Source organism: Haliotis cracherodii, unplaced genomic scaffold (genome assembly GCF_022045235.1).
Source record: "Haliotis cracherodii isolate W230 unplaced genomic scaffold, xgHalCrac1.p SCAF_4, whole genome shotgun sequence".
Classification (NCBI taxonomy): domain Eukaryota; kingdom Metazoa; phylum Mollusca; class Gastropoda; order Lepetellida; family Haliotidae; genus Haliotis; species Haliotis cracherodii.
In genome coordinates, this window is record NW_027266297.1 from 4901624 (window position 1) to 4928916 (window position 27293).

At 40.5% G+C, this 27293-nt stretch overlaps 1 protein-coding gene across 5 annotated transcripts in view; it reads right to left on the reverse strand.

Moving 5' to 3' along the window:
• LOC139480518 (CAP-Gly domain-containing linker protein 3-like) overlaps positions 1-27293 on the reverse strand; it is a 51933-nt gene that overhangs the window by 16602 nt on the left and 8038 nt on the right. For 4 of the 5 annotated variants that reach the window (XM_071263610.1, XM_071263614.1, XM_071263613.1 and 1 more), the window contains exons 2-7: positions 15455-15722; positions 14543-14798; positions 13588-13731; positions 11768-11967; positions 10957-11092; positions 9790-9927 (exon numbers count right to left, since the gene is read on the reverse strand). In XM_071263610.1, the coding sequence (XP_071119711.1) occupies positions 9790-9927; positions 10957-11092; positions 11768-11967; positions 13588-13731; positions 14543-14798; positions 15455-15722 (1142 nt within the window). Of the gene's footprint in view, positions 1-9789; positions 9928-10956; positions 11093-11767; positions 11968-13587; positions 13732-14542; positions 14799-15454; positions 15723-23010; positions 23076-27293 lie in introns of those variants that run through there. The other variant, XM_071263611.1, reaches the window with a different exon arrangement.

Consider the following 27293-nt stretch of genomic DNA (forward strand, 5'->3'; position numbering starts at 1 on the left):
TCAATGCTCATGATATCAACCACTGGATAGTCTGGTCCAAACACAAATAAATTACAGACCGCAGTCCAATAGCTGGAATATTGCTGAGTGCAGCGTTAAACAACAAACAAACTACATGTATTGGGCAGTTTGGCAAGGACTATTAGGAATTGTGCCAATTTCTAACACTGTTGACACCTTTATGCATTATTCGAATGCTAATCAGGGTTTGATTTAAGGGAACTTCATTTGACTTGCACCAGGTGCATGTTGACATGAAAATCTAGTTGCACCAGACAAAATAAGGTTGCACTCTTGTCGAATACATTTATCGAAGATGAAATATAGATGCATAAACTGAATAAGTACATCTCAGATCTCTGATGACTGTCATGACTTTACATAAAAATTATCATTTTTGTAAAATGTAATAGGATGTGCAGTCTGGGAAGTACCCTGTTGATGACGTAGAGCCCAAGAAAGCATGGCAAATTACAAATAACATTGTACAACACATTGTATGTTGTAGAGGTATACTATGTTCAAAGCAATCTCATTAAAATCAGATCTTAGTTCTCGCTATCGCTAAATAAAGATCTGAGGACAAGAAATCTACATTGGCCATTCAGAAGGCAGCTTTCTCAAGCTTTACGACACTTGTTTCAAACTGGCAACTACGCTTCGAAACATATTTTGACTTATTCTTGATTAAAAAGTTTAAAACTGATAAGAGGAACATGCTGGAATGTCTTATAGATGGCCTAGATTGTATGGATATAATCATAAAACCTGTAACTGTCGTTCGGAATACCCTGTGTTAAATATTTCGTGGTTGCATGATTAGAAGACACATGTCATGATCTGGTAAGCAACGCTATGATTGGTTGGAGGAAAGGTCGTTCTGACGTGACCCGTAATGGGATGTCCTCAGATCTTTGTTTAGCGATAGCGAGAACTAAGATCTGATTTTAATGAGATTGTGTTCAAAGATCCTTGTGGTGTGGAAAGTAAGGGTTAGACACAAAATAGAATTCTTTTGAGTGTATGTTTTACATAGCTAAATCAAGCAATGCTGATATACTGTGATGCCATCATAGGACATAACCAACATCTGTGTACATGATACAAGAGAAAGCATATCAATAGCAGTTTTGAAATTAGGTATGGAACTGGAAGTCAAGGGGTCCAGATCACAACTCTAATCTATATGTAACTTTAAGTATTAAAATACTTTCGCAGAAAAAAATCAAGGACCTCATTACATAAATATCAAGTACTGCATGATCTACATTTCTTAATCATTTTTCTCTGTACAGATGTTGACATTAGCAATTCTCTCAAAATATATTAATATTTGGTCTAACAACCTTGCCCTCCAAAGCACCACAAACTAAATAGAATTTAATATGATCAGTGTTGAAATTCAGAATGGGGGTTCTGGGCTAGATAATATAATCTTGGTACCTCCAAACACTGAACTTGTAATGCAACACCAAGGTTATGACAAGGATGCCTTCACCATCTTCACTTTCATACTTATTTTCTCACAAGATTAGAACAACTGATCTGGGTGATGGTAAGTTGGACATCTGTCGGATTGTCTGGAAAAATTAAAACATAAAAAACACTGTGGATCTGTATATTGTATTTTGACAAAATGATTACATTGTGACGGACACATGTCAAGAGTTCCTGATGATAACTTATGTCTATGTACACATGTGATATAAGTATTTCATTCATAATCACACAAATAACAAGCTAATCGGAGATGACTGATAACAATATCAAATAAAGTTTATTTCAGTCAGTTTAAAAGGTTTCTAACAATATATGTCATAGCACAGATACCCTAAGACCAATTCACGCTATTACATCCGTTAGCTTTGTTTCACACACGGTTCACAGCTGCAAGCAATCTCTCACTCGGTATACAGTATGGCTTCGTCTGTGGCTATAGATTCAACTTCGCACCATCCAATATTAAAACTAATTTGGCTCGTGGTCGTTTTCCTACTTCCTTTGAATCATTCATGCACGCCGGTGTTGAAATATTCGAGCGGCTTCCTCGTTCATTCATTCAAACTTGCGAGGGAAAATGGCTGCTCCTCGTCTGGCAACAACACACTGTACGTGCTTCACACTTCTTCCTTTCGAATCACAAAGGAACACACCTCTACGAATATCCAATCTGGGTTGTAAGGTTTAGTTCCCTTTTGAATACACGACCGAGGACGGACTAGCGTTTCCCCGCGCGACTTATTTTCCGTCGTCTCTCATGACGAATGTTTATAATCTACTCAACACCCTTGTTCAACAGAGGCAGGAGGCGCTTCGTCCTCCATTTCCTCGTCGTCTAGAAGATCAATTCCATGTTCATCGTCCTCATCTTCATCATCGTCCATAGCATAATCACTATTTTCATCGTCACTAGATCCCATTTCAGAGTCATGTAACACTTGACACCGTAATGTTGTTATTTCATCTGCTTTGTTCGACGCATATTCGTAGTACATATTCCGTACACCCTCCGTCACCGCCATGCGCAGTCTCAACGAGTAGCGGAATGATCGGTGATTTTCCTTGCTAGCTTTGTCGTATCGTTTCGCCATTTCATCTAGTCGTCTATTTAGTTGTACAATCTGTTCACATGCCTTCCGAAACGCCCTCTCGGCTTCGTTTAGTTTCGTTTGTACATCGGATGTCATTTTGTGTCTCTATTTGGCCTGCTTTCGCACAGTTCCTTCGGAAAGTATGTTGTAACTATTTATAGCGGCAACTGGCAACCTCATTCCATGGGCCAGTCCACTCTGACAACGGGGGTCGAAGGCTATACACACAACATATCGAACCGTTTACATTTGAGCATAATTCGATCGGCGCTTATCGACAATACACTGAAGATCGGATGTAAATAGTTGAGTATTTTACATGTATGTATATTTTACATACAATTTACAAGCCCAATATCCCTGTTCGTCCGAAAGTGGCTTTTTGAAATGCAATCTGACTGTCCAAGCTGACCGATTGCGTGCCACCGACCACTGGAAATAACGGATTAGTGAAGGTGTGGAAATCTCACGGTTGTTATTCAGCCAGATCGTTGTTCAAAACAATTACTGTCAGAGGTTAATGTGAGCTTAGCGAAACAACTCTCCACGCGGTCTGCTCAACTTGAGAAAACATCATGCCATCGGGGGCATTACTCATTTTCAACCTTTCAACTAAAGTGTGACCGGTAATCCTTTCGAGGAATGTGTTTGTATGATAATGATTGATTATGCGTATACAGTATTACCAAACTTAACCACAATAAATATAATACAATTTCATATAACATAATACAGTAATATCTTCGATTTAAATCCTTCAACTATTTCGGGATTATCGTCTTGATTTATAGTTGCTATTATTCGACTCATTATTGGGCGCAGGCTTATCTGCAAGATGCTGGACTTGAAAAATGAAATATTACTGATGGTTTCATGCTGTTAAACGCCGCAATATTCCAGCTATTTGACGTGGGGGCATTACTACGAATATATACCACGGTGCTATTAAACAGAACGTTTCAACGTGTTCTTCCGCGATATGAAAAACAAATGGATCTCCATAAACGTACATTTGTAAAATCAGCGACTACATGCATGTTTTTAATAGGTATCTCAGAAAATGGCGGGAATGTCACGTGTTTGTATTTCCAATTATTCCATATTTATATTGAAAAGTACACCAACGTGTCATAGTTGCCATCACGAGTCACACATGCAAATATACTTCTTTGAGCAATGCCTGTCGTAATGGACATATCGAGCCACATACATCCATTACTCCAAATAAGCGCAACTTATAACTGGGAGAGTACAACTGAACATGTCCCCGATATCCGTGTTCCCAAAGTACTTATAGACAGAACAGCTAAGAGATAATACGGATTATCGCCCCGATGGACTTATTTTGTGGAGCCTCGGTGGGAAACTTTCAACATGAAATCAGGAAGGACTGATAATCCATATAAAGTTTGAGATGCGACCTTACGTCATTAGTGGCTGTGGAATGGACGTCCGTTGTCGTGGCAACATATCCTTCCGTACCATCACTAGTGAAGAATGATGGGGCTTGTAGTTACACAATCCATATTGCATTATTTGTGACCAACAAAATGAAAGTACGTTTTATTTCCAACATTACAAAACCAACACTTGCATTTTAAACTAGGTGGCTGAAACAAATGCACATTGGGAAGGTGAGCACATTTCTCTATCATCTTATGTTATTCTGAATCATGGGCTAAAATAGAATCAGATTTAAACTTTTTTTAAATTATTGAAGGCTTCTGTTAATTATTGCTTTTAGCAATGGGGAAAGTCATATTGCAGAGATATCCCCTGAATTCCTAGGAGTCTTTTGTTTCCTGCTAATCTATTACACATCATAATAGAATGGAGATATGATACAGTGGATAATCGAGGATGATCTTTAAACCTGGGCATGGGCAATTAAAGCAGGTCACTGATTAACATCATTCTGTACGTGTGTAGATACCCTTACCACATAACTCAGAGAAGATGCTGTCACTGCCTCTCTGCAGGATCTGTCATGGATACAGCAAAGACCTTCCTGAAGACTGTGAACCATGAAATGTTTCCCCGGAGAATAATCTAATCATTGCCAGCAAAGCCATAAAATCTCTAAATTTCCAGCTGAGACTGCAGATGCATTTTCAATACAGATGACAGTTGCAAAGAAAATGCCCAAGTTCTCCACAAAGCCACAAAACGTAGGGGAAACATTGTTACTTTATCTAAAAGGGCTTGCAAAGACTATCCGGAGACTTCTCCACCAGGCAATACAAATCTTCCATAAGTGAGTGAGTATGGTTTTACACTGCTTTTAGCAATATTTCAGCAATATCACCGCCGGGGACACTAGAAATGGGCTTCACACATTGTACCCATGTAATCAAACCCGGGTCCTTGGCGTGACGAGCGAACGCTTTAACCACGAGGCTACCTGACCGCCCCTCGAACCAAGGCCTTCCACAAGCTGAGCGACTGCTTTGTCCACTAGACTACCCCACCTCCCAACCCCGTGGATTCTTGGCTGATATGCTGTAGCTCATATAACCCACTACATCAGCATCATGATAACAATGTTATCTCATTGTTCCATATTTATCGTGTGTAAATATAGGTGTGACATTTCTGTAGATATTAGTGGGTTTGTGGAGTGGATATTTATGAATAATTTTATCAAATCATTTTCATACTGATAACTCAAACATTAAAAATAAATGAATGATGTAACATTCCACAAGAGGCGAATCCTTGGACTGCAGGGTGAGGAAGATGGCATGAGGTGTCTTTCCTCAAGAACAGGTTCTGGGGTGTCTATTATGGCACTTAATCCCCACAATAGGACCTTCCAAAACCTCCACATATGCTTAATGATATGTATATATATGGCAAATGTTGATCAAACCACATGTTATAATTATGCATTTGTGACATAATACTTGGCTGCATGTTTGTAGATGAATATGAACTGGCTGTCATACAAGTTCCAGCTATATGACAGCGGTCTGGAAATAATCAAGTTTGGACCAGACAATCTAGTGATTGACTTCATGAGCATCAATCTACACAATAGGGATAAGATGACATGCATCAACTAAGTCAGCGAGCCATTCCACACGATCCCGTTCGTCGCCTTTTACGATAAGCATAGTCACCTTTTATGGCAAGCATAAGTTGCTGAAGACCACATTCTGACCTGGATCTTCACGGGTCTCATATACAAGAACCATGTGAACCATGTTATATTAATTAAGTTAACCTTAAACCAGGATGTTCTTCTAAAAAGAAACAAGTCAAGTCAAGTATTCTCTGAGCACAGTCATATTTCTATCACTAGTTCTCAGAAATGATGCAGGTCTTAGGCGTTTCCCCCTTTGGTGAAACCCACGCACACGGGTATGGTGCTGACAAACCTTGAAACATAATCGGGTGAACTGGGATTTGAACCCATCATAGGTTTCTGGTGCACCCAAGGGACACAACTCTGCACAGCCAATTGCTGCACCTTAGACGACAGGGCCACCTGTTCCCCACCCTGAACTGTACATTCCCTGTCAACTAAAGTTTGTTTCAAGGCATCAATAGCGGGGTAATCTGACCGTGGTTGCTGTTAATAATGGTGAGTTGTCACAATTTCACTAAAATTAATTAAAACAATATTAAAAGGAAAACTCATTATGGCGTGTATATTGCGCACCTCCTTCTACGCAGCTGTGTTTTTTTTGGAAAAAAGTGTGCACTATACTAAAAAAATACAGTACCTGTCAAAGCAATATACCACAATTGCATAATAATCTTCTACCAGTGTTACTGGAAAGGCAAGGCAAACCCCTTGGATGATACTAGGGCTTGGATGGGTAACTCGGGTACCCGGGTCGGGTGGGTACTGAGTAGGACCCGGGTACCCACAGAACTACCCAGACCCATGGTTAGTCACGTGATATATTGTTAATTGACAAAAATTATCCATAAATGTATAGTTACATTACAAGTCACTAATTTTCACATTTCTTTCTGACTATGCACCATTCCTTCTGACTTTTCATATGGTTGAACAAGGACAATACTTCAGTCAACTGCAGTGAATGCATGACAAGATCGTTTAATACATTTATCTAAATACATTTTGCCAGGGCTATGGTAAAAAAATTCCCAATCGGACATCTTGTACCTATCTCTTGAGACCTACAGTGGTTCCCGGGTAGGGTCGGGTAATAAGGTGGTGGGTACCCGGGTAGTACATTTAGACTCGTCCCAGCCCTAGATGATACCAGGAGGGAATGGTTCCCTAGTACCTATTTGTATGGATACAGCATCTAACATTAGCATCAAGGCGCAGTTCCACAAAGCAATCTTATACGACGATAATCGTAACTGTTAAAGTATGGGAGTTACTATAACTATCACCTTAGCACTAGGACCGCTTTGTGGAACGGCGCCCTGGTGGCTCCACTATCAGACTTGGCCAATGGTGTTGTCATCATACTCCAAGGCATATCTAAGGGAGGCAACTCTGCATTGGAAATTTGAAACACCCAGACAGAGTTTTCCAATAAAGGAGAGCTGGTTGAGTAGTGTCCCTGACCTACTGAGTGTGGATGCTGACAGCAGGTGACAATGGATCCCACAACGTGACATGTAGGTTGTAACAGCTTCGGACATTTATGACAGCTGAACTGTCACACACCTGCTCCAATAGGCTGCCATTGTATTGGTGTGATAATAACATTGATTATTTACAACAATGTCACAAGAAGAGAACCAGATCAATATTAAAAGTGAGAAATGGGCAAGAAAGTTTGTAAGTGCATGTCATGTAAATAAATCAACACCAGAGTTTTCAAGGATTCTGTCAGTCATACCTGGAATATTCAACGCTTAGAACTGTCAACCAACCGGAGCTTGTCACCTGAACTCCTCAAAGATTCTACCACCCACATCTGAACTCTTCAAGGATGCTGTCAGCCGTACCTGAATTTGTCCCATGATTCTGTCAGACACACGAATGTTTGCTGACAATACGTTGTGCGAGGGAAGGGGTGCAGTATTCAACCACCATTTTAATTCGGGTTGAAGGTTCAGACTGACAAAGAGTACGCTGTAGATGAGTCGTCATAGCAACAAGAAAACAGTCCCTTCCATCAGCATTAATTTATTTCCCACAACCCTTTAGTAAGAATTTAGAAATTAATAGTTCAGAAACAGAATCAAAACAGGTAAACTTTAAGGAAGAGAATTTATGGACGTTAACTTCTTTATTATGAGGAATTATGTGTGTTCCTCATAATATAGAATTGACATACATAAATTCTCTTCCTTATGTGTATCACTTCTAAATGCCATTCAAAACTTAAGTCAAAAGGCTGTTTGGCTCAATGACATTAAGTGCATCAACAATATAAATATTATAAATAAATTATTGCCATGACTATAGAATATATAAATATTTCAAGTATATTTTTCCTCCTAATGTTTGATTCAATGGACAGACCGACAGAAACTGTCAGTTACGGCAAACATAAAATGGAAACCAGTGCTTCCTGGAGTTCACTCGCCTGAACTTTAAGCTCAGCATCATTTTAGTACATTCTAGTGTTATATTGGCCATAGTTAGCTGATCTTACCAGACTGGACAACATTTTACTAGACACAGGTTTTGAACAAGTAGCTTAAGTCACAGACTGGGTATCATGTTCTAACCCCATCTAACAATCACAAAAGCACTGTAGTTTGGGAGCATGTAGGTCAGTGTTCCCGTTTACCGGTGATTAACAGTTATCTAACGGTAAAATTAGGCTTGGACCGATAATTCATGTGACTGTCTGTCACATCATATAGACCGGCATAAAGTACCTTATAAATCTTTGTTGTCGAACAAAAGATCAGGGATAATCCCTATTTTTTTAATGGAGTCAACTTGTCTTTTATCACATGGGTTTCCCGTTGTCTATTTTTAGTTCAAGGAAATAATATTTTGCTTTGCTTTGAGGTTAATTATATATTTTTAGAGACTTAGTCTCGAGCCAAAGTGAAATGTTGATGTTGAAAGAATTAAAAGCAGGTAGTTTTCATACATTTTCTTATTTGTTCAAAGTTAGGACTGACAAAAATTAGAGGGGACTGGTAACGTTAAGTCCATTAAGTTGCCAGTCCACTTGGACAGGCAGTTTCAAAAGCTAGCAGGTTCACAAATTCCCAAAGAAATGTGTGAATTGCAGAAACACTATTATTAGATACCTGATTCAACAACAGGATATTCCACTCAAATTCAGATCATTTATAACACTTCAAGTGCCTCTTGGAAGACATGCTGGTGTGTATTGCCACCCACTCTATCTCCCTCTCAGACTGGTGTTTCCTCAACTCCTGGCCCAGGAGACTCTGGCACTGCTTGGTGGGAGGACACTAACTCACCATTCTCCTCAGCAACACAACACCACTTGCCCATCATACTAGACAGGGCTCCAGATAGTTATATGAACCATTAAAAATGAAATCACATGTTATTCAATGGATTTTGATAGTTTCTTTGGGCATTCAATACAGTCTTAATCCCTTGGGGTTGTCTGTTTGGTATTTTTAAGCCAGTAATAAGCAATCATGAAAATAATTTTCCTTTAAATGTTGTTTTAGGTGGAAAACATGTGCATTCTTCACTGCAGTCGAGTTGATTATATGTGATGCTTGGTACTATACGTTTGTATGACATTTGTGGTGATTCTTAGACTTTCACACACATCGCTAATAATGCATATACATGTACACCAGTCATAAACAGTGTGCAGCACAAACTCAGTTCACTCCTTCAAGTTGGTTTCCGATAAACTACAAACGAAAAACAAAATGGCAACCATCTTGACATCAAATGATGCTGACTTGTCGATTCACAGAAATTTTATTCACTAGACAGTCAGGCCACCTTTACGGAAATGTTACTAGCCCAATTTAAAAGTCACTGGCGTTCAGTGAGTTACTGAGCATGGTTTTATGCAGCATCTAGCAATATTCCAGCAATATTAAGGCGGGAACACCATCGAATGCGTTTTTGAAGTGATGCGCGAACACTTTAACCATTAGGCTACCTCACCGCCCCTCTAGGTATTCAGAGGTGGTATGGTTGAAGAACAGACTGGGGATCCACAAGACATACCCCGGAGTGGTACTCTCTTGGCTAATATTGTATCTACTCACACCTCATCACACCACTGTAACGTGAGTTCCATGTAATACATACCCGTATCGACCCTTGCTGTCACATGGTTGACCTTGACCGTGGATGGCTTGAGGGGAGATCTGCTTGGTGAGCCCGGCGATACCCGTGAAGCCAGCACTTGGCCAGGCTTGGTGATCTTACTGACAGGAGCAAAGATTCCTGCAATGACAGCAGCATCAGTTACATCTGGAGACCTACAGATTATCCTGGTGATCTTACTGACAGGAGCAAAGATTCCTGCTATGACAGCAGCATCAGTTACATCTGGAGACCTACAGATTATCCTGGTGATCTTACTGACAGGAGCAAAGATTCCTGCAATGACAGCAGCATCAGTTACATCTGGAGACCTACAGATTATCCTGGTGATCTTACTGACAGGAGCAAAGATTCCTGCTATGACAGCAGCATCAGTTACATCTGGAGACCTACAGATTATCCTGGTGATCTTACTGTCAGGAGCAAAGATTCCTGCTATGACAGCAGCATCAGTTACATCTGGAGACCTACAGATTATCCTGGTGATCTTACTGACAGGAGCAAAGATTCCTGCAATGACAGCAGCATCAGTTACATCTGGAGACCTACAGATTATCCTGGTGATCTTACTGACAGGAGCAAAGATTCCTGCAATGACAGCAGCATCAGTTACATCTGGAGACCTACAGATTATCCTGGTGATCTTACTGACAGGAGCAAAGATTCCTGCAATGACAGCAGCATCAGTTACATCTGGAGACCTACAGATTATCCTGGTGATCTTACTGACAGGAGCAAAGATTCCTGCAATGACAGCAGCATCAGTTACATCTGGAGGCCTACAGATTATCCTGGTGATCTTACTGACAGGAGCAAAGATTCCTGCAATGACAGCAGCATCAGTTACATCTGGAGACCTACAGATTATCCTGGTGATCTTAATGACAGGAGCAAAGATTCCTGCAATGACAGCAGCATCAGTTACATCTGGAGACCTACAGATTATCCTGGTGATCTAACAGACAGGAGCAAAGATTTCTGCATGTCAGCAGGATCAATTGCAATACAATTATTTTGCCAATACACAGCCCTAGTAATTGGCATACAGATCAATGCCCCCCTCAGCTACAGGTTAACAGATAAACTAAGGACCTAAACTAAGACCTAAATAAGAGGCAAGATGAAATGTTTCAAGTGCTCATGTCTTACCATAGTTGGGTGGACACTTGAAGTATGAAATGCCTCCAACACTGCCATCATTCTTCCCTGCGGGTTCATCCAGCTCGATCCCCGCCCACACCCCTGTGGCAAACTCTGCTGGCCCGCAGTACTGGAGTGTGCCCGTCTACAACCAGATAATGTGTACACATAAGTGTCTGTTTGTCGTCTAATCACAATGGCCTGTAAATAATCAAGTCTGGACTTGATAAAACAGAGACTGAAACCTGACCAACGATCCACTTCATTCGGTTATAATAATAATAATAATAATAACAACAACAACAACAACAACAACAACAACAACAACAACAACAATAATAATGATAATCATCATCATCATCATCATAATCATAATAATAATAGGCCTTTCATATTGCACATATTTCCACACCACACAGGGACAAAACGCTATTATTACCCCGGTCACCGGATCAGTGTGCACTCAACAATCATTCTCGTCTCCCTGGGGAGTATACAACTCAAGCTGCCTTTTCCGTGCAGGAAGGTTAAAAACCACACTGCCATCTCATCCTACCGGGTACCCATTCTCTCATGGGTGAACAGAGGCGCATTTCGAACAAAGTCAGTCTCCACGACCAACGTTGTTTAATTTCACATGATTTGTGACCTGTGTGCTGTGCACAGGACATCGAGCCACCAAATGCATTCAATCAAGTCTGATCACCATATCTTGCGCCCAGCATCATTCTAACCACAGTCCTCACAACTAAAGTAGATGAGGTGAGTCGAGTGAAGAGCTAAGATACTAATTCCCTACTGCTGCCTGGAGTGTACCCACCTTGCAGCCTCCGACCAGAACCTTGTCCCCCAGTCGGAGCCCGAGCGCCTGGAGGGTGACCTTACTCTGGACCAGGTCGTAGTTGGGAGGCGGCTGTTTCGGGGACGGTGGCGCCGCCTCCTGGAGTGTTTTCTTGATTTTGTTGACTAGTTTGGCCATGTCCGTGTCCTGGCTGAAACCAGTTGGATCCGGGACACAGTCTGAAGCACACAAAACACCATCCCCGATTACCAAGTGTACTGTTTCTCCATTCAATATCATCAGTACCTTGGTCCCATTCGCCACCATAGCTTTGTTTTAGAAGAGACATCACCAGCTCCATCTCTCGTAACACTAACTTGGCAAATATTTTCACCTGCATAAGTTCAACATGGCTCTACATTCAAAACCACAATTTCATACAATCGTGCCCTCAATGTATTTAAACAAATCACAAGACTGTTATAAGGGCTATATGTAACTGGAGAATATGTTTCGCGGCGTACTGAGACAGGGAGGGAAGTTTTTAGGCTACTAGACAAAAGTCAAGTTGAGTACTTAGGGTTAGAAAGCAACAGTTTTTGTCCACTAGTCCTTATAATGATAACATATAGCAAAACCCCTAAAAAGGGCACATTTCTACTAGTCCTTATGATACCTTTACCATTGGGCAGTTTGGCAAGGACTATAGGACTAGTGCCAATTTCTAACGCTGGGACTGGTGATATCGGAGCTGGTTTAAACCAGATTTGATTGAACATCTAGTTTTAGCATCTTGTCATATGATCCAGCTTCAGTGCAAATGGGTCCATGACATACAATGGATGAAGTTACAATACACCAGATAATTGAGAATAACAGCAGACTGCAATCTAACAATTATAATATCACACAATATTAAATTGCACCTGTTATATTTGGTAAGTTGCATGCAGTGCATGGAGTTGGTATTGTGTGTAAGGAGCTAGAGTAGTCACATGACCTCACATGGCGACGTCCATGGATTCGTCACAAGCTACCATTCATTCTAGAGTAAGTATTCAAAACTTGGTAAGTTGATGGCGTATAGTATTCGAAACTTGGTAAGTTGATGACGTAGTAGTGTGATAGCGGTTGAGGCGACAGTTGTACTATTGGATGGTGTAGGAAAGACCATTTTAATTGATACAAAATGTTTGTTAAGTTTTAGTCAAATCTAGGTTGTCAACAAGTGAGCATAATGCAAGGCGGTGATACAACACACCAAATGACTGAAATATAATAACTGTGCAATCAACACAATCTCAACAACATTTTGTCCAGTTTGTTAAGTACAGTCAACCACTGTTATGTCGAAGCTGAAGGGATCTGCATAGATACTTCAAGTTATCCAAGGTTCTACACAACCGAAAATGATGAATAAAGAAGGAGTATGCAGGGACCCAACTTTTACTTCGAGACAACCGCTAGTTCTACACACCAAAGTTCGACACCAACAGTGTTTGACTGTATAACATTGCCTCCTGAAAGTGTTTGAATTAATTATTATTAATAACCAAACAAGACGGTCAGGCAGGTGACCCATAAGTGTTGCCTGCCCATCTTCAAAGTGACCAGCCTGCATTCAGGCATTATAATAATTGAAAAATCACCAACACAGAGACAAATTATGCCTTGATTAACTTGAAATAATGCAAATTTGACAATCTACAACAAGTTATAATAAAACTGAACATATTAGTAGTCTTAAAATTATCTGCCAGACAGTCGGGCAGGTGGAGCAAAATTTCATGTAGCCCGACAGAAAAGTTAGCAGCCACGGGCAGGCGGGCAGGCAGTTATTTCGGACACTGCCTCCTCACCTTGTGGCATGTGTCCCAGGTCATCTTTGAGTCGGGGGTCGGCCCCGTTGTGCAGGAGAACCTTCACGGCCTCGTGGGCCAGGTTGGATGCTGCTATGTGTAGTGCTGTGCCATGTTCAAACTCCGAACAGGTACTGTCTATGTCTGAAATATATGTCACGACATTCTCAGAAGGCAAAAGGACATTGATGAACATTCAAACTTGAATCAAAGTTATCATGGAATAGATTGAAAACTAAACACAATTGGGACTTTCCTTTAAAAAACATGGCTGATGAGGAGTAGGCAGTGAGAATTTTGTGAAGAGATAACGTAACATGTTGCGCGACTTAGTGCTTTTTGCTGATTGTGAAAAAGAAAGTTTCTTTTCTTTTGAGTGTCATATAACTGTTATGATAATTGATACTCATCAATTTCTTATAATACTGTATAAAATCGTCAGTCCATTTCATGGAGAGAAATACGAGTTGGCTCTCCCTCTCTCGGGATCTCTGAACAGCTGATCAGGATCATAATCTTTCCAGTAAAAGGTCACACTAAGGCATTGTTTTGATTGTCTGAATAACAAGCGAGTTATGAAATGATGGAACTTGCTGGGCATATGTAATATTACAATGACCTGGATCTTGTAGTAAATTAAATACAGTGAATGACTGCTAGAAGACAGTTTGACGCCACATTTAGCAATATTCCAGCAGGGAACCCCAGAAATGGGGTTCACACATTATACCTATGTTTGAAACAGAACCTAGGGCTTTGTAGGGTTCAGTGAATGCTTTCACAAGGCTACCACACCACTCCAAACATATATAGCGATCATGTAGAAATATCATCAGGGAAATACACTACAGCTGCATGATTAACACCACAGATCATGGCATGGTTACAGCATGAAATGGACAGAGGCACCATATCACTCAAACCATTTAAATAAAATCAACAAGATTATACTGACCTAATGCCTTGGTTGCTTTTAATAATACTTTAATGACCGGCACCACATCGAAGTATGCTGCATAGTGTAGCGCTGTCATGTTTGTCCACCGACATCGGATGTTGACATCGGCACCTTGAGACAGTAAGGAGCTCACGACCCTAGCTGCAAGTTCAGGGTCACCTATCCCAGCAGCCCCTGCTTTGCTGGCATAATGGAGTAATGTCATGTCCGTCAAGCCATCACGATCATTGATATTGGCTCCACGTTTAGTTATCTGAAAAATTACAAAATCATTAATTTCTTTGCAAGGAAATCTTTCCACAACTAAAAACACATAAACATTACGGCTTGTCTATACCTCGTATTAAATCTCAATTCTGTTATGAAGGTACCCTGGACCCATTCGCCACCATAGCTTATTAGGGGAGATGTCACCATTTCCAGCTCTCTTATGACTAACTTGGCAAGGAATTTCTCCAACTCATGAGCTTGAAATCAACAATCCAATCAAAATGCCTCTTCCGAACGTGAGTTCAGCATAGATCTACATTCAAAATCGCAAATATTTCCTTGACACATTAAATTAATCGGCATGTTAACAAAAATCATATAAATGTACTTCATGAACTTCATGAAAGATGCTTTATGGAAAACTAAGACATGGGAGGAGACATGGGGGTGGGGCATTGAGAAAATGATGATGACTGTTCATTTTTTCAAACATAAGAATCATAAATTATTCCAACATGCTAAGGCCAGCAAAATATGACAATAAGACCAATGCCACCTGCTAACCCACCCCTATAATAAATTACCAGTAAAAATTCTACATGGGTATGGCTGAAAATTCAAAACCAAATGCATTCTGGATCTTCTCATCATTTCTATGTCCTGAAATTAGTTCCATGAGTTATTGCTCGTGTACCTCACCTCATTCACCAGCAACTCCAGGTTTTGTTGTGTTTGAGGTGTCCATTGGCGGAGGACGGCAAAGATTTCAGGTGCGGACGTGTTGGGATTGAGCAGTATTTCCCGGCATCCTGGACAACCGGGATCAAAGAAGGATAACTCTTGTTGATGGCAGGTCTCACAGAGCGGGGGGTCCACACACGGGTGAATCATTGGCTTGATGAGGACAGGGGGGTCAGACTCTGGGGGCAGGGCTCGTCCTGGGGGGTCCTCCTCCTCAAGGGTCATCCTGTTGTGGGGTAAGGGAACGATTATTCGAAGAACACTACACATCAAACCATTCACCTTTGATATTTCACATTGAAATCCATTTTGCAGACAAAGCTGATCAAAATTTCCACTTGATGTCACTAGACAAATAGAAAGATGAGATCAGTTAAAACAGTGAATGATTAACATGATTAAGTATAATTCAGCAATATTCCATCACGTCATGACCGACGACAACAATTTGGAAATGAAACCCTGGTCTCCAGGCTGACGAGAAAACACTGTAACCATTTGGCTACGAAATCCCAACCTTGGTAACAACCTACAAAAGGAAACCTGCAAGATCTATAGTATCAAGCATGATCTTCAGCAACTGTTCAGAAGCCCAAGTCTGTTAGACAAGTAGAAGTATGCTCAGCTAATAATATATTACCATATCTGCAACATCTCCTTTACCTTCAATCAACGGTATCTAAAAAAGCTGTAAAAAATAAACTCATTCAATAATAAAAACTGTTTGGTCTTTGTTAAATCCAAACTGTGACTTCATGAAGGATGACAAGCATGACAAGTGGCATGAATCGACATCGCCTTGCTACAAGTCAGTACAAGATGAAGGATGAGATGAAAGCGAGATGTTATAGAGGTCACCACATGACCTGACCAACTGGCCAGTACACAGATTACGCCACACGAACAACATGTCAACATGTGGATACGGGCAATGATGGACGGAGCATGACGGCACACACACACAGAGCCTAGCCGGCAATGGCCACCTTGGAGGTCAATGTCAAGGATTAGCAGCTTCACTCAACTCACTGGTCAGGGTGAAATGGCACATTTACTTTCACTGCCATCGGAACACAACTGTCTGTTTGTCAACAAACACAGGCCCACTCACAAGAATGCCACTCTGACTTTAGGATGAAAAAAACATTGTGGCTCAATAACAGGTCCAATCCTTCTTTTGGTCCTTATTTCAAACATTTCGTTGTCTTGCACGGGTCAAATACTGACCAACATGTTGACAGAATTTTCCAGTATACCTGCATGAGAGAGTTAGTATGGTTTTACGTCGCTCTTAGCAATATTCCAGCAATATCACAGTGGGGGACACCAGAAATGGGCTTCACACATTGTACTCTTCATCATGACAAGCGATCGCTTGAACCACTAGGCTACCCCACCACCCCTATACCTGCATGAACAAATGTACGATAAAAAAGCTGATTTATATCTCATCAACTCGAGACAAATAACAGTGTTTCTGTCTACTTGTAGCTTACAGCTTCTGACTGGTAAAAAAAGAATCTCAGATGGGAATTTCAGTCGCCAGAGGCCATTATGAAATGAATACTTATACTATGCTCATGATTTAGGGCCAAGCAAAACAGCAACATGAGCATAAATTTCATTAATTTCACAACTTTTAAAACTTTGGCATAGGGAGCAGTTTCATTTATGGATAGATACACATCATGTATTTGGGATTAAACAAAGTCGAATGTACACATATGATTATGTCATAATACTTGCAGGGATGAGAATGGATATTTTCCTTTTCAGCTGAAACATCTCTGCAGTGGAGTGTTGTCGATAATCTGGGCTGTTTATGGGGGAAGCCATCAGATTTTAACAAATTTGAGGTCACTAAACTTCGTGGATCTGAGGAAGATTCCCATTCCTTTACAGGCCTAACTATAATTATAGTATAAGGCTACACATTGATTTTTGAGAACATATCGCATTGTCCGCTCATATTATACAATTATACAATAAAGAAAAATTTGCTTAGCTCAAAATTGTTTTATTTTATTTGGCAGGAATTTGTTTGGACTGGATGGGTTAAGTTGGACTAGATTGTCTTCGGCATTTGTATAACATATAAACATATATATTTAATATTTCTTTTGCTTCCCAGAAGGCACACTTCATAGGATTGCAGAGGTAAGAGACATCACACAATTGGTCAATTGTTATCTCAAAGTTAATCATGTTATATGTTCATAGCTACTCTTATAGTGTACGATTTTTGGAGCCATACATTTTTAAATTTTGAGTGCATCAAAGAAGGAGGTTTTTTCTTCCAAGTGTGACTTTTAGCTCCGGTTGGTCGAATCTATAAACTGAAAATACAGACGCCTAACCAATACACTTCCACAGTCAATACCTTCAGTATAAATATATCAATAATCCTATTTACGCATGAATCCCAATACTAATCCACTAACCTCCGAACGCTTATTTACTTGCTCTATATCTGCCCCTACACTGCCAGCAGGGTCACACATACAACCCGTATATCACACAGGTTGATATACATGTTATATATATATATATGAAAAGACATTCACTTACAAAATACAACATGTAGACACAGTATCCATGTCAACCTAAGCTTATTGCCTAAGATTAGAAGAAACAACCCTTACCGACATCGTTTGCATAATCTTGAGAGATCGGGGTACCTCATTCTGGGTGATTTCGGGTGAACAGATCGGACTCTTGCTACTTGTAAATGGCAGTCATCCATTGCCAACTATATTCGACCTGAGAGAAGTCTTAATTAAGCAAGTCATTAGTTCAGGGCAGAAAGCAAACAAATGGGTTGGTCAGCCTAGCCGTTGCGGTCATTCCACTCAGTATACGGACATGTACAGCAATATAACACTCCCAACAAGCCTGTAAGGAATTCCTTCTTTGAGCGCGTAATTAACTCATACTGGGACTATTGTATTCCATAACAATTGCCACAGGTAGTCAGTCAGTGGCGTTCATGATCACTCGGTCTGTTCACAGACCAAAGAAACATAATCCTTCAATATTATCAGCTTAAGCAAAGCGGGGGACATGGTGTTATGTGACAAGCATGATAACCAGTTGTAATAACACTTGGCATTGTTATCCCACGGGAGTTATGAAATGTATACAACAAGCACAATGATTGGAAGACACACATTGTGGCAACACACAGACATGACATCAGGCAACAGTTCTCTGTATCAACCAGGTGAGTAGATATAGCAATATTAAGAAATTTGACAGCAATTATGTCACCTGTGAAAACATTCTTTGACAGAAAATCAGCAATGAAGTTTCATCTTAACAATCTGTGACTTTAGCTACTAGGCCCCAGCCCGCAGCCAAAATCTGTTCAGTCAAGAAAGCTAAGCTAATAACAGTCTGTGCCAAAATATTTTGACCGTACAAGCCCAAACTCATCTTCCCGAGGCAAGAGAGTTAACCGACTATAAAAGTCCAGTTTCCACCCTTTTCGAACTAGACTGGTATTGTGGAATTAGATTTTGGTTGGGCTAACGACTATAAAAGTCCAGTTTCCACCCTTGTCGAACTAAACTGGTATTGTGGAATTAGATTTTTGTTGGGCTAACGACTATAAAAGTCCAGTTTCCACCCTTGCCGAACTAGACTGGTATTGTGGAATTAGATTTTGGTTGGGCTAACGACTATAAAAGTCCAGTTTCCACCCTTTTCGAACTAGACTGGTATTGTGGAATTAGATTTTGGTTGGGCCAACGACTATAAAAGTCCAGTTTCCACCCTTGCCGAACTAGACTGGTATTGTGGAATTAGATTTTGGTTGGACTAACAAGTCTATGTACAGTCCAATCAGAATCGCGCAATGAAATAAAAATCCGGTTGGTAAACTTTCACCATGTTCATGCAGATTTCGGTCGATTGCAGGATTTGCCAAGCATGTGCACCGCCAATTCGGTGTCAACAGATATTTTCCAAATCTTTTCATGTTTTTAATCAAGGTGCTCACGTGATTTGATGCATTTCGCGATGTAGGATCAGTATTATCACAATATAGATCTTGATTATCAATCACATCGTCTTGACTGGGCTGCCATTTTCTTTGAAGCAAATGCAAGTGATACAAGAGATGGAATCTGATTGGTCCACAGGAGAGGCATAGAAGGGACATAACTCATAATAGCCAGTAGTGGCGCTATGATCTAGCCCAGGAATTCCAGCCAAATTCAGCAAGGGTGAAAACTAAACTTTTAAAGTCAGTGATCTCTCTTGCCCCAGAAAGATGGCCCAAACTAGGTTGTGTGCATCATTTTCATTAGGATTCAGTGTTATAATACAGACCATATCACCAGAGCTTACAAGACCAAACAGAATGTTTCTAGACTCTGGCTTCGAACTAGAGTCTAAATGTCGTACAGTGAAATAATGGTCTATATATTTAACACTAACATCTACTGCAAAAGATGCCAAGAACCAGGCCCAGGCTGTATTAATGATATACGCATCTGAAAGAGGGAAATTCTCAGGCATGCTTGAACAGTGAAGTGGGAAAAACTATTTTCCTGAACACTTGATCAGTGCAAAGGGACCAGTTCAAAAGTTTGATGTAAAAAAAATCCTAATTCCTTAAGTTTATGGGGTGTGGGTGTGGGTGGGGGAGGGAGTGGTGGAGTGAAGTTAATGGCCCTGCAAGTTTTCCATCAAACAAAATCGCAATGTTTCATATAGTAACGAAACTAAACCGATCCTATTTTCATTCATGTTATCAAATACATCCAGTCCTTCCACAAGGTTGGGTTATATCATGGCCAGCAATAGTAGTAAGTCCATCTAGTGCAGTGAGCAATATAGAACTGCATATTTCATCCATAAAATCCCTACAGGTGATATTCAACGCCTAGAAAATAAACTTCAGTCGATAAACGTTCTGAATTAGCAAGGTAAAACACAAGAATGTGTGATAAAAGAGGCCACAAAACGCAGGAATTCAATGTTTTAAGAAATAACTTTTTGGTGTTGTATTGTTTTTTTCAGCCAGAGACCTATTGAACTGGTCTGTAACAGAGAGATAACTGATTGACTAAGCTCAGGTAAGATGCAGTCCAAGTGATTATGATTCAAGTCCTTTCAAATGAAAAGTTTTAGGATACACATCAACCATGCAGTTAAAGATCACCCTAATTACACAGAGACAAGTATAGGTCTTCAGCGACCCATGCTTGCCGTAAGAGGTGACTATGCTTGTCGGAAAAGGCAACTAACGGGATCTGTTCGTCAGGTTCGCTGACTTGGTTGATGCATGTCATTGTATCCCATTTGCGTGGATCGATGCTCATGATGTCAATCACTGAATTGTCAGACTTGATTATTTGCAGACTGGCATCATAGCTAGAATATTGCTGAGTGCGACGTTAGACAAACATACAAACAAACACAACCATATGAACATGTGCACCAGGCTATGGAGCATAGAATGACAACACTTTCCAAAACAGTCAGCAATATACTAGCCATGTCGCAGTGGTCTGAGCCACAAAACTAATGATTGACATTTTTAACAGCAATCCCTTGTAGTCGGGGTACAATGACATACAACCTAACAAGCTACTCTGACTCAATGTAGTTTGTCCAGACTCGATTATTGACAGACCGCTGTGATATTGGTGGAATATTGCTGTGTGGGGCATTAAACAACAAACAAACAAACAAACAAACACTGTATTTAGTTGCCTCTTACAAGCATAGATTAATACCATTCACTGACCCATTCTAAACTGGAATCCTCACTACACTTCCACCTACCCTAACACATCTACCATGGGGCAGCTTCACATCACTAACTATGAACAAAGTCTCTCATGTCAACAATTCTACCATGACACTGAAGAATGCTTTCTTCTGATTGGTATCCCTTTTCCTGCTGAAACATCTTTTAATCTTTTATATCTAAAAAAAATGGCAAAAACTGTTATTTCCAATGTGTAGATCAATCATACTTTTTTCCATCACTTTTGAAACAACCTTAACTATATTGAAAATGAAACTACCCTGATCAATGCTGATTACCAGGTTTACAATCAACTACTGTGTACTTCAAACCCAAATGGGGCGGTCGGGTAGCCTAGTGGTTAAAGCGTTCGCTCGTCATGCTGAAGACCTGGGTTCGATTCCTGTCATGGGTACAATGTGTGAAGCCCATTTCTTTCTGGTGTCCCCTGCTGTGATATTGCTGGAATATTGCTAAAAGCGTCGTAAAACCATACTCACTCACTCACTCAAACCCAAATACATGTATCTAACGACATTCAAACTTCATAATTAAAAATAAATCAAATCAATAAACGTTTATAACATTTCAGTAATTTCCCAAATTTGTACCATCAGAATGCCAATAATTACACTTAATTCTTGCCATTAGTATAACAGCACGCCTGCCTGAGCATGACAAAAGATTATTCCAATATTACCTTACAAGCCAGCCTGTAACAGCAGTTAGCAACATTGTCTCAGCAAGCCTTCATGTGACAGCTTGCATAAACCTGCTTGACACACTAAACTAGAGGCAATACACACAACGATTAAACCTTTCTAATGTGCATTTTATGCATTTTGAAACCCACACTAGAACATACTTGAAAAACCTGAACAAATAAATAGCGGGTGTTGACATCCTACATGGTCTCCTCATGCTGACAGATAAACAATCTTAAAGGAGTAATACTGATCTTAGCACTAGTCAGTGACAGAAATTAAGGGGGCACTTGTGTTCTTGACCTTCTCGACGGAGCACTTAAACTTGATGACATCTGAACATGGTTAAGTCTGTTCACTGGTGAGTAGTTGGCGTCTTTGACCGTTTCTGGGGTAGGTATGTAGATGATTAAATAACGCCTTCCAACTGAAAGCGAGGGGGCGATAGCGAGTGTTCTTATTACTTGCACACCAAATTCACATTTTAGAGGCATATTTGGAAAAAAATATTTGGGAAAACATATTAAATTCCAACAGATTTTAACCACATGTTGATAAAAGGTTCAAGGACATAAGAAAACATCCCATCTTTATGTTTGTGTGCTATTTTAGCACTTGGATAAAAACATGCATCTGCATGTCTTTACATTAATTTCAAATGTGCACAGACATTCAATTTATAATGACATGCAGTGCTTTGACGTCACGCAATGAGGTTCCAATGCATGCATGCTCTAAACATTTTACTCAATTCTAACATAATGCAGATTCCGTGGGCAAAAAAGGGTCTGTATCCTACCTCGTCCTTTGCTTCCGATTATGAAACAGCACTATCTTTGTCTAAAAGTCCAAGTTTATGATGCATATCAATAAAGAAGAAAGTAATATACTAATAACCCTTGTTAAACACAGACAATGTCTTCGTTCACATTACAATGTTAAGAACAAAGCAGAAAATCGGCACCAATTCTGGGACACAGTCATGTGATATTTTGATATCTTCTCCCTCATTTCAAACACTGCAAGTTCCACAAGACTGTAAGCCACATACTTACATTGAAGGGAATTTCTTAATCCAAAGCATCTTGTGCTCAGCGTGCACGTATGATGGTCAAAACAGCCTCTGTTCATCAAGTACATGTACCCTCGACCACAGACTTGAAGTAAGAGTGTTGGTGTACAATCGCGCCATACAACCCATGACAATCGTGCTGCTTCTCCCTGTCAACTGTACAGCACTTTAGCTATCTAAGTCACAAGGTACACAGCTGAGGGATGAGAGATCGCCCATTCAAGTCTCATAGGAAGTCGTAATAAATTGTTTTGTTAGCACGTTTCCCGGTGGCACTTTATGGCTGTCCTAACAAAACATGGCAGCTTGGTATCAATATGTAATTGACTGAGGTGTAGATAAGACTGGAGTTCCTTGAGTAAATAGTGCGAGGGCCCAGAGAAGGGGATCTGTCTCTGCATGGGGGGCTTCTAGTCTACCAGACTACCCAGGGACTGACCGATGAAAGTGGACTGGGAAACAACTGCTTAAAATAGAAATTCTAATCAATACCCATTCAATGATTTCCTTTTATATAAAGTCCTATTCAGTGAAACATAGAATGAACATAGCTCTTGATGGTCGATACCACCAACAGTTCTAATCAGGATAATTGTACTAATTGAAGATGTGTGAAGGATAGTTTTAAAAGAAATGGGCTTCACACAATGTACCCCTGTGTGGAATCGAACTAGAGCCTTTGCCATGATGGGAGAACCAGTACTCATAAACCACAAAAAGTACCTCACCACCAAGTTGACTGTTTATCAGTGAAATGGATATTGTACAATATGGTTCACATGGTACTACAGCCGCCTCAAGGTCACCCAGAGGCTGACAGAGTGAGCAAGAATCCATGCTGCTATGGCCAAGGTAGGATGACACACTATCATCAGTGGTCACAAGAATCCATGCCACTATGGCCAGGGTAGGATGACACACTATCATCAGTGGTCACAAGAATCCATGCCGCTATGGCCAGGGTAGGATGACACACTATCATCAGTGGTCACTAGAATCCATGCCGCTATGGCCAGGGTAGGATGACACACTATCATCAGTGGTCACAAGAATCCATGCCGCTATGGCCAGGGTAGGATGACACACTATCATCAGTGGTCACAAGAATCCATGCCGCTATGGCCAGGGTAGGATGACACACTATCATCAGTGGTCACAAGAATCCATGCCACTATGGCCAGGGTAGGATGACACACTATCATCAGTGGTCACAAGAATCCATGCCGCTATGGCCAGGGTAGGATGACACACTATCATCAGTGGTCACAAGAATCCATGCCGCTATGGCCAGGGTAGGATGACCCACTATCATCAGTGGTCACAAGAATCCATGCCGCTATGGCCAGGGTAGGATGACCCACTATCATCAGTGGTCACAAGAATCCATGCCGCTATGGCCAGGGTAGGATGACCCACTATCATCAGTGGTCACAAGGGCTTCCTGGGGTCCTCCATGTTTACTGCTGTGTTATTCAAATTAAAAAAACATTCATTTTCAATTTTTAACATTAGTGTTCTCACAAGGAACTTATTACTTTCAGGCTTGAATTCAAACACTCATCAGGAAGTTGTCATTGCACAAAGCAATCTCAGCACATCTGCCCAAACCTCCCTACATTAACATTGCCTTAGACCATGCTGACAGTCGTAGCATTTGTCAGCCCTGAGGTACCTTGAGTTTGTCTCATTCCTTGAAAAGTCAAATGACAAAAATAATCAGTTCCCGAATGTTCTGGCATAAAATAATTAGCCCTCAGATTACAAAACATATAATCAATCATTCACTGGACTAGTTGTTTTCTCCAAAAATGTAGTTATTTTACAGTCTAATACAGCATTAATATTACAAACAAAAGAACTTTTCCTGTTCATGATCTCATTACTTGAGTCTGTTTCCCGTCTGTTTCCCACATCTGACTATCAACTATGGATTTATATGCTGGCTTAGCAACAAGTTACATACCAACTGTTGGCGATAGTCAATACTCAAAGCATCACTACAATGGGGGCGTTGTGCAGATGGAGTAGGCCGTAGTGACATATCAATCACCAATTTGTTGGAGGTGTGAGCATTAAAGCATGTAGTTAGAGTTGGGTTAATGTCGGTCGAGTCACAGCTTCACGGCTTAATCAGGCATAACAGCCCAAAGAGACAAGGATGGCAGACATTTGGTGAAACCAAGGAACATCAGTATGATGCTGACAAAGCCAGGAACATCAGTATGATGCTGACAAAACCAGGAACATCAGTATGATGCTGACAAACCCAGGAGCATCAGTACGATGCTGACAAACCCAGGAACATCAGTATGATGCTGACAAACCCAGGAACATCAGTACGATGCTGACAAACCCAGGAACATCAGTACGATGCTGACAAACCCAGGAACATCAGTACGATGCTGACAAACCCAGGAACATCAGTACGATGCTGACAAACCCAGGAACATCAGTACGATGCTGACAAACCCAAGAGCATCAGTACGATGCTGACAAACCCAGGAACATCAGTACGATGCTGACAAACCCAGGAACATCAGTACGATGCTGACAAAACCAGGAACATCAGTACGATGCTGACAAACCCAGGAACATCAGTACGATGCTGACAAACCCAGGAGCATCAGTACGATGCTGACAAACCCAGGAGCATCAGTACGATGCTGACAAACCCAGGAAAATCAGTATGATGCTGACAAACCCAGGAGCATCAGTACGATGCTGACAAAACCAGGAGCATCAGTACGATGCTGACAAACCCAGGAACATCAGTATGATGCTGACAAACCCAGGGAACATCAGTATGATGCTGACAAACCCAGGAACATCAGTATGATGCTGACAAACCCAGGGAACATCAGTATGATGCTGACAACCCAGGAACATCATCAGAAATGTTCGTCCTGGCAGGAAAAAGGACTCAGACTATGCACAGTGAATTCCAGCAGCTTAAACGTTTGGGCAAAGCTGATGATGTTAGAGAATCCCTTAAATATCTTAACGCAGGTAAGGAAGGAGTGAGAAAGTGAGTTTGATTTTACGCCGCTTTTAGCAATATTTCATCATTATCACGGCGGGGGATACCAGAAATGGGCTTAACACATTGTACCCATGTCGGGAATCGAACCCGGATCTTCAGCGTGATGAGCGAACACTTAAGCTACCCCACCGTGACATTGTACAAAACAACCTTAGTGCCCAGATAGAATTTTCATACCTATACACATGATACATATACTAATTTTGTTATTAATTGATACAATGATATATCGTTATACTTTTGAGTTGATATACTGATGGAAATGAGTAAGGGAATAATGAAAAATATTGGGGAATAAGCCAGTCAGAATATTTAAAATAAATACATAATCAACATGTCAGAATAAAATGTTGAGATGTGTTTGTGTGCAGTGTTCCCAACACGTATTTGGTAGACAGGCTGGGAACATAGCATAGTATGTATCGTATTCGACGTAATAAGCGCCCACGGCGATATTTGTTAATATATTGGCTAGTGAACCATCCCAATTAGCATCCCTTCCGATTGATCAATGTACATATAAGACTTATTTATTCGTGTATAATACGCACTTGTGTGTTATATGCACCCTTAATTATGTGCAATTAAATTCTGGAAAAATATATCTGTCGTATATAAACATTTCAGGCTGTCAGAATAAACCACAAAATTTATGGGGTTTTTTCCACCAAAATACTATTCTAATAAGAGCCCCCAATTTTCTAATTTTGAGAGCACCCTGGGCGCTTATTACGTCAAATCCAGTAATAGCATTAATGCGTCTATAACTAAGTGTTCCCATATTCATATCCATCCGTATATCTTGATGCTAAATTACCTTATCCAGACATTCGAGAGACAATAAACGATACATGCACCTCACGAACACTGATTAGCATGATCCTTCTTTACTCATCACCACACACAGTGAAAACAACTCATGAATAAGATAGTATCTTCGTAAAAGATGTTAACTAGATGTGAAACAAACTTTGTAAACACACTTGCATGATGGCAGTGACAGATAAATAGCAATCTGGAAAAGTAGCTAGCTTTTGCAAAGTCCCTCGATTTGCCAATCAATAAGCTAAGCCAGTATGATTAATGATATCGTACAGTCACAATTCTCCATTGTCAACCATGGTCCACAACCCAGCCCAAATTTAAAATTTCTGTTCACATCCTTGATCCCCTCCTTAATCATGCTAAATCTCAATAGGGAAATATGGCAAAAGGGAGATAACTCT